General features: G+C 38.5%; 2 protein-coding genes across 3 annotated transcripts in view; one reads left to right on the top strand and one right to left on the bottom strand.

Moving 5' to 3' along the window:
- The window catches only part of dock1 (dedicator of cytokinesis 1), a 927,369-nt gene that overhangs the window by 650,417 nt on the left and 263,315 nt on the right, over positions 1-13,637 (top strand). The window lies entirely within an intron of this gene.
- Positions 1-13,637, bottom strand: part of LOC130238983 (inhibitory synaptic factor 2A) — a 99,242-nt gene that overhangs the window by 63,928 nt on the left and 21,677 nt on the right. Inside the window, exon 2 of the mRNA XM_056470104.1 lies at positions 3,553-4,756. Within this exon, the coding sequence (XP_056326079.1) occupies positions 3,553-4,751 (1,199 nt within the window). The 5' untranslated portion in view covers positions 4,752-4,756. The remainder of the gene's footprint in view (positions 1-3,552; positions 4,757-13,637) is intronic.

The following is a 13,637-nucleotide window of genomic DNA, read 5'->3' as shown; positions in this document are numbered from 1 at the left end:
GTAACTTCTCAATCCAAATTAGTCCTACTATATAAGTCGACTGACCCTCAAACAATGCTTGGTACTTTTGAAAATAGTTTCTTCCCATTTATAAATGCAACTCTGAAACAATCTATCCTTAGGTCAGCTTTCTGAAACATATGCATTGTGGTCTGTTGGGGTTTTGAACACATTGCAGTAGGTGTGCATTGTGAATATCTAGGTGAACTGTGAAGAAATGCAGTTCTTTTGGAACCTTTCCATTTTATAAGAGAGGGCTGCCCTTAAAGACTTGATAACAAACAAGAAAAGCACTTTTTTGTCTCAATTAGACCTTTAGCAGTCTGACTAAGAAATGAACAGTTCCGCAAAGCACATGTTTCTGTTTTGAATGAATATTTCTTTAAATGCAGCAACCAAAGAATCCATCATTCTTCATCACTTAATTGGACAAACCTAAACTACATTGTTTGCTTGAGTTATGGATGTTTGGGAGAACTGATTCAACTGTCTTCAAAATTTTGCTCACAAAGCAGGGCTCGAAATTTCGTTTGTTTTGGTTGCTTATGTGCCCAAAATTTTATCTATGCGACCTCAAAATATATTTGGGAGCATTTGTGCAATTGCATAAAATTGTTGCCGTGTGACCAGTTTTCACTGCAAAATGTTCACCGCATACTTATTAGGAGAACTTCACGCAGAATGCATCCTTGCACCAAACATTCCAAACGCAGCGCTCAGGAATGGTTTAAAGCAGACTTGTCATTTCAACTTGCTGAAGTAAGCTAATCCCGCAATGCCCGCCCCGCCTTCAAGCTCTTCATATTGACCCACTGCTCTAGAACAGAAAGCGAATGGATTGGTTAATATCAGCTGTCAGTCACTCTTCAGGTGACAAGAAACTACAGCCGCGAAAATGTGAAGGTCTGGATACGAGAGAATTAAAATAACACTAACAGATTTAGTTTTAGAAACCACCTAAAGTTACAAAAAATGACGCATCTTATTAGTGATCATGTGGTGAATGTTAATCCACCATTTATACTTTTTGAAGATTGGATAAAAGATTTCCAGTAGGTTAAAGTCTACTATAAAAAAGACTAAAGCCATTCACCGTAAAGCCAGTGGGGTGGAGTGTTTGCCACATCTACACATTTTAAGCACGAGATGTTCTAGCGTTGTTTAATCCTTCATTTAATAATCACGATGCTGTCAGTCGTGCGTTCACCATCACAAAAGAGCATGCATTCACTGAGATATAAAACAAATATTGCAGCTCCTGAAAAGACTGTTATTGGTATTAAGATGACGTATGCAATTAATAAGATATATGTCAATATATATCTGTGCAATATCAGACACCACCCGAGAGAACAGCACAGTTATTATTGTTAATTCAGTTCATCTCATTCACGTCAAGCAGTGCGTGTATGGCCGGTGGGCGCATGCAGAATTTTTTGTTTGTTTCTTAGTTTTGATAAGTGTTGATTTCAAATGCAATAAATGTTAATATAAAACTTGTAGTAACACTGCTAATGATTTTTGGTGGGTTTGCCTAAATTTTGGCTGGTGCGCCTACATCTTTTAAGTTAGGAGCACCAGTGCTACCAAGAAAAAAGATTAATTTCGTGCCCTGCAAAGTAATGATGCTCTTATTAACATTAAATAGAGTTTAGTTTGAGAAACATGCATAGGACGTGATTGTGATTTCTGTGATTTCTCACTTTTAAGAACCAAAGTAATCCATCCCTACTCCTGCTTTCTGAAGAATGTACATTATTGCTTGTTTTTGCTTTCAACACATCGCAGCTGGCATGAGTTATGAATGATTGAGGAATTCTGTGTGGAAATGCAATTCTGCTTGGTGCAGTTCTGTTGGCACAAATTCATTTTTTATGAAGCACTGCTGTTATGAAAAACTTGCTAACCAAGCAAATATGCACCAATCCTTCCCAATTAATCTTAGGTACAATCTCAGTTCTACCCTTTAGCTCTTCTTCTTCCCCCTACCCATCGTTTTGCCTGTTCACATGAAGGGGTAGGGGTGCCTCAATTCTCTTTAGCTTGAAGGTGTAGGGCTAATGGGAAGGGCTGGATGCCCCTTGAAACTGAGATTTTTCTGGACCACACTCGAAACCAAGGGGTACAAAAATTACCATCTACAATGAATACACCATCTACAATGGCAGCTTGGCTGCATATGGAAGTCAGGAGATGCACAAATTAGTATTTTGTCATTATTACGAAGTTTTACAACAAGCATGCACATGTTTTAATACACTCATAATGGTGTTCATGTTTTACCATCATGCTTTAAAAAAAAAGATTAAAAAACGCTAAATTTCGCTATCTATGATCCATAATAATAATTCTTGCAGGTGCTGTAGTGCTATCCCATTTCTTAGAGGTAAAATTTGAAACCCTTCCCCTTCACACTCTGTTTCAAGGGCCAAGGATAGGGGTAAAGCAAAAAAAAAAATAGAATTGGAATTGGGCCGCCTGATGGCTAAAATAATTGTGTGGCTAATGAAATGTTTTCTGTGTCATAGTTTAGTTAAACCAAGTGTAAACGCATCTTTAGATCAGCATTCTGAATATTGTGTGGTCTTAACAAGTGCTTGGTGTAGTTTTGCTCTAAACAACCCAAAAGATCCAAAGATCAACCGACTTAGTCATCCTGAGTAGAAACACTAAGTCGGACTGACTCCCAAACATTGTGGAAGCAATTTTGAAACAGTTTCTTGTATTCCATGCATAAATGCATATTTAAAGCCAAAGCAATCCATCTTTACCTCAATTTTCCCCTCAAAAATATGCATTCTGGTTTGTTGGTGCTTTCAACACTCTGCAGTTTTCAAGAGTTGTAGATGTCTGGGAAAGTGTAAAATGCTATTCTGCTTGGCACAATCTTATTCAGATGAAAAAGAGTGCTGCTGTTAAAGTCTTGTTAGTCAACCAAAGATGCGCTTATTCATTCTAAATAGGCCTGTTAAAGCAGTCAGTTTGAGAATCGTACAATTTATAGGTTAAGAAATGTATTCTGTGCTGAAATAGTTTCTTGTTACCCTACATGCATACAGATCCATAGGTTATTCTTGAGTTCAATGTTTAGAAAAATCTACATTGTGGCTTCAGCACACTTTAAATCAGTTGTGTATGTTTTATAGGCACCGATAAGCATTTTTACCATTTGTGACCTTGGAACACAAAATCAGCCTTGAGTACATTGCATGGGTCACAATTCATTAAAGCCAAAAATCATTACAATATTAACTAAAGATCATGTTCCATGGTGGAATTGTGTAAGTATATCAAAACTCAATTAGTGATTAGTAATGTGCATTGCTGAGAACTCAATTTAAACAACTTTAAGCATGATTTTCTTTGAAACCTCAGATTCCCAAATTTTCAAATAGTTGTATTTCAGCCAAATATTATCCTGTCCTAACAATAGAAAGCCTATTATTCATCTATCAGATACTGCGTAAATCTCATTTTCCAAAAGTGGGCACTTATCATTGGTTTTGTGTACCAGGATCTCATTTGCACGCTGGTTAATTTCCACCATCTTACCCTTCTCTATGAGCTTCTCCTTTTTCCAGCTCCTGAATGACACCCAGCAGCACTTTGATGGTTTCCTGGCTGGAGCTGATCATATTTTCCATGGCCTGCAGCTGTGCCTTAACATCCCCATCCTGATTGACAGGAACTATCTGCTTGCAAGCCTCATTATCCGTTTGTACGGTTCCTGTTCCCGTGCCACCCCTACATGGAGGTGCGGGCATTGGAACTGCTTTAGAAGTCACTGTCGCTGCCTCGTCCATGCCCCGCAGCGGGCGAGCTGACAGCGTTCCCGTGTGGCACTGGACCTGCGTTGTGCAACTGGCCCTCGGCAGAGTCTGTGACTGGAGGCCGTTGAGCTGCAGCGCCTTCTTGCGCTTGCTGCGCTCGGACGGACTCTCCAAACACTCCACCTGCGTGAGGGAGTTCCAAGCGATGGGTCCCGTCACTTTCGAGGATGAATCCTGGAGAATATTCCCAGCGCTCTCCTCAGAGTTGAGCAATTGCAGCTTGCCTGAGCGATCAAGAGATTCAGAGTTTCTCTGGAAGCCCTTACTGTGTTTACTTCTCACACTACAGATCTGATAGTCCGAATTGTCCACCATGGTTCTTTCTGTGGCACAGGGAAGAACCAAAGCATCTGAGCATCCGTCTGCTCTTTCTGGACAGTCCCTGCTTTGTGGATGCTGCTCAATAGTCGCGACACATTGGTTTGTGTGCATTAATGCTCTTGTTTTTCTCACATTATGTGAGGGCACACACTCTCTACTCGCCTCGGTTGCTTTTGCCCTTTTGACATCAATAACAAAACCGTCGTCCTGGTCTTTGCAGCTCTCCACCGCAGCAGCATGCTTGACCGTGTGTCCTTTCTTCCGCTCAAATGGAAAAGTCTGGTAGCGCTTCCTCAGATCTGGCGAAGTTTGCACTCCAGTGCTTTTGGTGACATTGGGGATTGATCTGCGAGCTGGGACGGTCATGTACTTGCGGTACGCCACTTTGTAGACCGGCTTTCCTCCCCGGGCAGCAGCGGCCTGTTCGTTCTGTGCCTCACAGATGTCCTTGAAGCGCACCTGAAGGGCTTTATTCCGCTTTCTAACATGGCGGTTTTCATCCGATGAGCCTTTGACCTCCAGGGCCATAGAGACCGCCGTCGCCTCCGAGTCCGACTCAGAGTTGGTGAGCATGCATTTGCCAGCGTCCTTGCTCACCATGGTTCCTGCAAACACAAACAATTGAGATATTATTATCATGATGAAATGATGCATGCTATTATTCAAATGAGAAGTCAAGGCAAGTTTATTTATATAGCACATTTCATACACAATGCTAATTCAAAGTGGAATCCTGGCCGCAGCGTTCTGGATGACCTGCAACTGCCTGACTGTCTTTTTGGGAAGGCCAGTGAGGAGTCCATTACAGTAATCCACCCTGCTGGTGATAAAAGCATGAACAAGTTTCGCTAAGTCTTCACTGGAAACAAAGCATCTAATTCTTACAATGTTTTTGAGATGATAGTATGCTGATTTACTTACTGCTTTGACATGACTTTTTAAATTCAGATCTGACTCACCAAGATTCTTGACCTTAACTTTTTTGTTTGACCTTTAGAACCACCTTGAGAACCTCATCTTTTTTCCCAAATGCAATGACTTCAGCTTTCTCTTTGTTAAATGGAAGTTTTGGCAACTTAAAAACCCATCTTTTCCAAGATCACCTTGAACCCCTGTGAATAAAACCAGGACCACACTCCAACCCAAAATATTATTCATTCTGAGTGTGTATCACTGAATGACTCCTTACTTGTAAGACGCTTTGGACAAAAGTGTCTGCTAAACCTAAATGTGCGGTTAGCAACTGTGCCTCATATGAAATCGTGCTAGTAGATTACATTTCTACGCTTAAATTATCTGACACAAATGTGAAAATAATCAGTCATGTAACCACAAAAGGGCACAGCTGCAGCATCCTTCATCTGCCGGGCCGAATATAGCGAATTAGCATCCCTCGCTAACCTGCTCGGCTTGTTTGCGGTGGAATTTATGGAGCAATCTCACGAGTGTTGTCTTTGCCCGTGACTTGTTTGTCTTTGACAGTTAATTGCGTCTCTTAATCTGGTGTGCTCCCGGAGCGAGTGCACACAGGGAGAATGATGGGAGTGAAACTGCGTCACCCGTCCGCTTCCCTGGAGTTCAGCATCTCTCAGATAACTAATAGAAAAAGAGACGCTGTCTGGCCAGTGATTCAGCATCATCACCCTGACAAACACTTGCAGCTTCCCTCCGAGGCCGCTGTGCCAAACTGCCTTTTTTTAGTGCGGTGGTGTGTGTGTGTGTGTGTGTGTGTGTGTGTGTGTGTGTGTGTGTGTGCATTGTCCTCTAGAAATGCTGGAGTTTGTGAGAGACTGTGTGCTTTCTGAGATGATCAATTTCCTGCATTCTGTTTGTGTTCTTTCTGTCGCTGTGCATCCATCCATTCATCCATCCATCCATTCATTCATTTATCCATCCATGTCAATCTGTCTGTCTGTCTGTCTAATTATCATTTGTTCCATCTATCGTTCTTTCTCTGTCTGTCTGTCTGTCTGTATCTATCTATCTATCTATCTATCTATCTATCTATCTATCTATCTATCTATCTATCTATCTATCTATCTATCTATCTATCTATCTATCTATCTATCTATCTATCTATCTATCTATCTATCTATCTATCCGTCTATCTATCTATCATTCTATCATTCTATATATCTTTCTATCTATAGTGCTAATGTTTTAGTTTGTCCATCCATTGTTTTATCTGTCCATCCGTCTGTCCATGCATCCATCCATTGTTTTATTCATCCGTCCATCCTTCCTTCCTTCTAATGTTTTATCTGTCCATCCGTCCTTCTAACACTTTATTTGTCTGTCCGTCCATCCTTCCTTCTAACGTTTCATCTGTCTGTCAGTCTTTCTTTCTAACGTTTTATCAGTTCACCTGTCTTTCTAATGTTTTATCCATCTGTCTGTCCATCTGTTCATCTTTCCTTCTAACATATTATCTGTCCGTCCTTCTAACATTTTATCCATCTGTCTTTATTTCTAACACTTTATCCGTCCATCCATCCATACGTCCTTCTGTCCTAACGTTTTATCCATCCATCTGTACTTTCATGGAACGTTTTGTCTGTCCAATCGTCCGTTCTTCCTTCTAACATTTTATCCATCCGAACTTCCTTCTATCATTTTTTCCTGTCTGTCCATCCGTCTGTCCGTCCTTCCTTCTAACATTTTATTTGTCCATCTATCGGTCCGTCCTTCTAATGTTTTATTCATTTGTCCATCCTTCCTTCTAACATTTTATCCATCTGTCCATCCTTTTAACATTTTATCTGTCCGTCCATCTGTCTGTCCTTCCTTCTAACATTTTACTCATCCTTCCGTCCTGCTAACGTTTTACCTGTCTGTCCATCCGCCTGTCTGTCTGTCCTTCCTTCTAACATTTTATTCATCTGTCCGTCCTTCTAACGTTTTATCTGTCTGTTCATCTGCCCGTCTGTCTGTCCTTCCTTCTAACATTTTATTCATCCGTCCGTCCTTCTAACGTTTTATCTGTCTGTTCATCTGCCCGTCTGTCTGTCCTTCCTTCTAACATTTTATTCATCCTTCCGTCCTATTAACGTTGTATCTCTCTGTCCATCCGCCCGTCTGTCTGTCCTTCCTTCTAACATTTTATTCATCCGTCCGTCCTTCTAACATTTTATCTGTCTGTCCATCCGCCCGTCTGTCTGTCCTTCCTTCTAACATTTTATTCATCCGTCCGTCCTTCTAACATTTTATCTCTCTGTCCATCCGCCCGTCTGTCTGTCCTTCCTTCTAACATTTTATTCATCCGTCCGTCCTTCTAACATTTTATCTGTCTGTCCATCCGCCCGTCTGTCTGTCCTTCCCTCTAACGTTTTGTCTGTCTGTCCTTCCCTCCTTTTATTGTCCTGTTCTGTCATTCAACTTTTTAATTTTTCTTATTAACATAAATATGCACAGATAAACTACATATTTCAATTTTTTTTCAGATAATGTTTTTTTGTGTGGTCAACAAGAAGCAAATATATTAAATAGAAATAAATATACATTTTAATTCATTTAATATTAGAATAATTATTATATTTTATTTGTATTTTTGTGACTTCTCCAGTGAACTGAAGTTCTCTTCCTAAATTCAAGCTCTGTAATCCATTCTGCAGTCACCACAAACCCCTCTTGTGTAACAGATTCACAATTTTCAGCAAAGCATTTGAAGACAATTGCAGCTAAACTTCTGCTGTTGTCATCTGTTGTGTATAATCTGCTGGTCTTTGTATTTTGTGGGGACTGTTATAGTTTTGTGCAGTTAAAGGACAGCTCTATTGGAGCTAGTTTTTAAGACTTCTTGAGACCTCTTCTGTTCGTCTCCGTTGTGCTTCATTGAGCTGTTATTGAACGCAAGAATCTGTCATAATGTGTGGACATGAATCAGCCTAATTACAGCAGACTTCTACAAAACCAACTAGCCTTTCATAACTCACTGACTAGTCCATTAAGAGGTGATATACTTTTGCACATCCCTTATTTTCGTTTGACTCTTGTTATAGATTTTTTTTTCTCAAACAGGAGATGGTTATGTAATGAGAGCTACAAACATAGAGAATGACTCTTTTACTTCAAAGTTACAGTTTGATTGTTGTAAGGTTTTCAATGACTGCTAACATCACTCAAGCTGGTTTATATCTGAACACAAAAAGCCATGACTATTGAACCAAATCTGACTTCTGCTCCAGTAATCTGGTCTTTCAAATATGAAAGATTCACATAACCGATATGAACGGTCTGGAGCAGCGGCTTTAAATCTTTATCTTGGCCCAAGGTGTCTTTTCTCTTGTCTTGTTGAACAGCTGTTGCTTTTTTAGTTCTCTTCTCAACTAACAGAGGTCTTCTCAACTTTGACAGTGCTCCCTACCATTGCATTTTTTTCCGTTTCTGTTGTATATGCTATATGTTGTAATACATACAGGGCAATTAATTCAAACAAGGTGACAGTAAATACATTTCTAAGGATGGCTATATCTCTCCATAATATTAAACCCTGAGAACTGTTATGGAACTCCACACGAGACACGACCACGAGAATGGTCAGGCACTAAAACAATAAACTTTCTAATCTGAGAAGATCAGCTAGGAAACTAGTTGTTCAGGTTGTCTCAATCATGCATCCTGAGCCCCCCCTCTTTGCCCTGGATTTTACCTTGTCCACCGGAGCAGCTCCACACAGAATGTCTAAGTTTTTAATATGGCAAATCTTGTGGCTCTATTTTCATGTTTGGGGTCATTTTAAATGTCTCTGTGTGATTGGTAAAGTGGTCTTAATTTCACTGTAATGTTTTACATTGCCCTTATATCAGTTCATTTGGGTTTTGACTTAAGATCTTTGCCAGATGCTCCACTCCAGGGAAAATGGTCATCAAATCAACTTATGACCAGGCAAGGTTCTTGCTGAAGCTTTTATTGTCTTGAATTTATGGTGATATAAGAATTTCAGGTAAATGTGCAGAAGGGTCTAGGGGATTCTGTAGCCAAGATACCTGAGCTCTGCATCAGGACTTATATGCTGCAATATAATTCATGGTCAGGTATTAATTTCTAACTGAAATGAACTGAAGTGAATCTTTGGGTAATTGATGTTGTACAATCTTGATTGAATGTTAATAAAATAAAATAAAATAAATGTAATAAATGTTAAACAAATAAATGTAAATAAATGTAAAATTCTTGTTTAACTCTAATATCTCCTGAAATCCCTTAAATCTAGTAGATTGTTTAGGCTGATGTTTCCGCAGCCTACGACCAGGTATAGTCATACATTCAGGCTCTGTGGATGGAGCATGGGCACAGCATTATGTGCTAAGTATGATGGCTAAATCAAACTTTCTTTGTTTGAGCAAGCATGAGGCGGCCTAATATTACTTAAAGGAATTTAATTTACAGTTATATACAGTTTACAGTTATATCCATCTAAAAACCAGAAGTGGCGAGGATGTGTCCGTGAGCAGATGGAACTGGCAAGCATACTGGCTCTAAGCGACTTCGGATAAACGATGAACCATTAATTGAAAATAAGGATTTATTAGGTTAATCGATCTAAATTAGACCTAATCACAACCTACAAGGTAATCAGCTTGAATTGGATGAAACTAAATTCAAATTATAATAAATTGGAGTCAGATTAAATTCAGAGCTGGAAAGTTTTAACAAATAAAAATATTTCTTTTCACATGTGCTAAAAAGGCTTACACACATTTAACCTTCACCCATACTGTTAGTTCCGTCATAGGACTAATAGGCCGCATTTACACTGCACTGTTCAAGTGACTCAAATGCGATTGTTTTTTTTTTCTTTCCCATGTGGCACAGATCAGATATGGCCCATGTGCATGTAAGTAGGAACAAATCACATGGATTCCGATTTACTCAAATCAGATTCAGGCCTTGTTCATATGTGGAAATTTATCCGATATGAATCGGATCTGTGACCTCGCGTCTGCAGGTAGATTGGATTTTCTCCTCTCAATGTGAGTCGCGCGTCATTAAAAACCATAGCGAATGACGTCAACTCTGATACTTTCTTTTCAGAACAGACTTCAGCAGAGTCTAAAACCTTAAATCTCATACACGAGGACTCAAACAGCTTTTATATTGTCATATAGCACAGGTATTTAAGCATGTTAATGAGAGCGAGAGAGCGCAATGTTCACCACGTAACCAATATAGACGATCGGATACGAGTCACTTTTAAAAGGTGATGTAAGCAGGTCAGCAAAAAAAATCAGATAGTCTCAAAATCGGAATTGACCATTATGATCTGCAGTGTAAATGCAGCCGTAGATAGACCCTTACACATTTTAGATAATTACACAATGTTTTATTTCATTTAAATCCTTCTTTTAAACTTTATTAAAAAGTAAAATCAATTTTACCAAAAACTGTACACTAAAAAATGCTGGGTTCCAAACAATTCATTCATGTTGTCCCAACACAGGTTGATTAAGTTAACTTAATAGTTTTTACAAATTTATTTAAACATAAAACACTTAAGCTGTCCCCTAAAAACTCAAGAATTGTTGATTAAGCTTATTTTAAATAAGTAGTTTGAACAAGCAGCAAAAAATTGAGTGTGTAATTAGTTATAGTTACTTTTCACAAATAATAATGATTAATAATAATGTATATGTCACTATAAAATTAACTAATTATTATGAAAAGTAATTATTACATTATATTTTGAAAGGTAAACATGTCAAATAAAGTTACAAACTCACTGTAATAAGTGCTTGCTTCCACACAATTCATTCATGTAGTCCCAACACAAATCAATTAAGTTAGCTGAATTATTTTTACAAATTTCAGTGGATTGAACATAAAACAATTAAATTGTCCTCCCTAAAACCCAGTGTTGATTCAGCTCATATTAAATATGTATGAAGTATGAAAATGTGCAGCTGTTTTTAGGAATGATTCAAATGTCAGAAAACAAAATGCTTTAATAACTCTTTTAGGGACCTACGTACCTTTTTTTTATTATTTATTCTAGTTTTTATAATGCACTGTAAAAAACATGCAGGGTTCCACACAATTCATTCATTTTGTCCCTACACAAATCAATAAGGTTAACTTAAACTAAAACAATTAAGTTTTCTCAAAACAAATCTCAAGATTAGAGTTGTTTTTGCTTATTTAGTAGTTTGAACAAGCAGAAATTTTTTTTTTATTCGTTCATTCATTTTCCTTCTGCTTAGTCCCCTTATTCATGGGGTCACCACAGTGGAATGAACCGCCAACTTATCCAGCATATGTTTTACACAGCGGATGCCCTTCCAGCTGCAACGCAGTACTGGAAAACACCCATACTCACACTCTCTCTCTCTCTCACACACACACACACACACACACACGCACACACACACACACACACACACACACACACACACACACACACACACACACACACACAGACTATACGATGTGTTTGGATTGTTGGGAAACCCATGCCAACTTGGATAGAACATGTAAACTCCACACGGAAATGCCAACTGACGCAGCTGGAACTCGAACCAGCGACCTTCTTGCTGTGAGGCGACCGTGCTAACCACTGAGCCACCATGTTGCCCAATATTGTTTTTAATCTGATTAAAATAAAAATAAGTTATCAAAAAAGTTATTAAACAAAAAAGATTAATTAAATAGACAAGCACCTACAGAGACATACATAGACACAGAAAAAAGAATTCATTGAATTTATTTAAGGTTACTGGTTGCAATCAGTTTAAAGAAACAAATTAAATGTAATAATGTTCAACTTACAGGGTGTCCGCGGGGTCTTAAAACGTATTAAAGGTTGAAAAATCAATTATGAGAAAATGTATTAAGTTCCTTAAAATTTATTAAAGTCTTAATTGAGTTTTTATGAGGTCTTACATTTTGTTCAAGCGTTGTCCAAAGTGTTTGACTCCAAAAAAAGCATATATATATATATATTTTTTTTCCTCCTAATATTAACAACTGCATGCTTGATCCATGCAATTGGTTCAGGCCGGGGTGCGTCAGACCAAGCTCCACTGTCCGGGTGATGCCACGTAATTTGCGACAAACGTGGGAAGGTGATACGATGCTCTGCACATGTAGCGAAACCATAGAGCGAAACAGATGGCAAAATAGGAAAGTATGTTTACTCCTGGTTGGAGAAAGACGAGTTTAAACAGTGGGTGAAACCTGAAAACAACAACATAATTTATTCTTTCAAGGTTTGTTTCTTCCGAGCTTATCTAAGTTCTGTTGCATGGTTGTGCTCCATTCATTCATTTAACTACAACTGTTTATTAGCTACTGTTTATTAAGTTAAAGGTTTGATACTGATTACAACTTGAAGTGGTGATGAGGTCTTAAAATATTCTGAGAAGGTCTTTAAAGAGTCTTAAAAAAGTATTGAAATGACCTTAAGGATTCCTGCGTATACCCTGACGTAATTTGTCTAAATTCAGCCCATATTAATTGTTTGCAAGCACTTACCCCTAAAAAACTAAAGTAAATCCAATGAATCATTTATTTCAGTGCACATACAAGCAGATTGTACTGTATAATAGTATATTTCTATATTTTATTATTATCAGAATATATGCAATTTGTAAACAATCATCTCAAATAAGGGTAAAATGTGCAGAATTCTATATTGATCTGTTATTTTTATTGCTGAATTCAATGATTTTCTCTACGTTTTCTGCACTGGGGAATGACTAAACATTGATGCACATTTATAATGCCTAAGTTTAATATTTATGATGCCTAAGTTTAATATTTATAATGCCTAAGTTGTGCTAAAGGTGTTTTAACCCCTATCAGACACACTACTAACAGTTTCTAACCAGTTTTCTCCTGCACATGGGGATAATAGTCCATACAGGAGCGGAGTGTATGTTCTGGAAATCCAATAATATCTAATCTAATAGAGTGTGTGGATTCTCGGCGGGTTTGGAGTAACTTCTGCAGGAGTGTCATGTTGAGCGTCTCTAATGCCCTCTGCACTATTGGATTATGTCTATTACTCCAAATCATTTGTTGAGGGTCTATAAAGCGGTGGTGACAGACCCTCGCCGGCTACTTTCTTCAAGACCCGTTGAGAATCGATGAGCTGCAGACATCATTACAAACCTTCAATACAACTTCCAAACACACACACACACACACACACACACACACACACACACTGACTGTACAGCGCACTAACTAGATCAATGAACTTGCAATTGTGTTAAAGAGAGATTCCCCCCCAAAATGAACATTTGCTGTTTATGCACTCTCAGGGAAGTTAATGTGTACTGTAAGGATGGCTAAATCTCTTCATAATATCAGACCCCAATGACTGTGCGTCATTGCATATCAAACGAATAAAAATACAACAGGATATAACTAAAGCAATATCCACTGTGTTAAACTGAACAGTCGCATAATCAATGACGTAAGCGTGTTCAGACTCGGAAGGCAAAATGCAGTGTGAGTGCAGGCCATCGGGGAAGAGGGGAGGGGAGACAA

This window comes from Danio aesculapii, chromosome 12 (assembly GCF_903798145.1).
Source record: "Danio aesculapii chromosome 12, fDanAes4.1, whole genome shotgun sequence".
NCBI lineage: Eukaryota > Metazoa > Chordata > Actinopteri > Cypriniformes > Danionidae > Danio > Danio aesculapii.
Note: the sequence above shows the minus strand (reverse complement) of the source record. Positions and strands in the feature narration are given on the sequence as shown.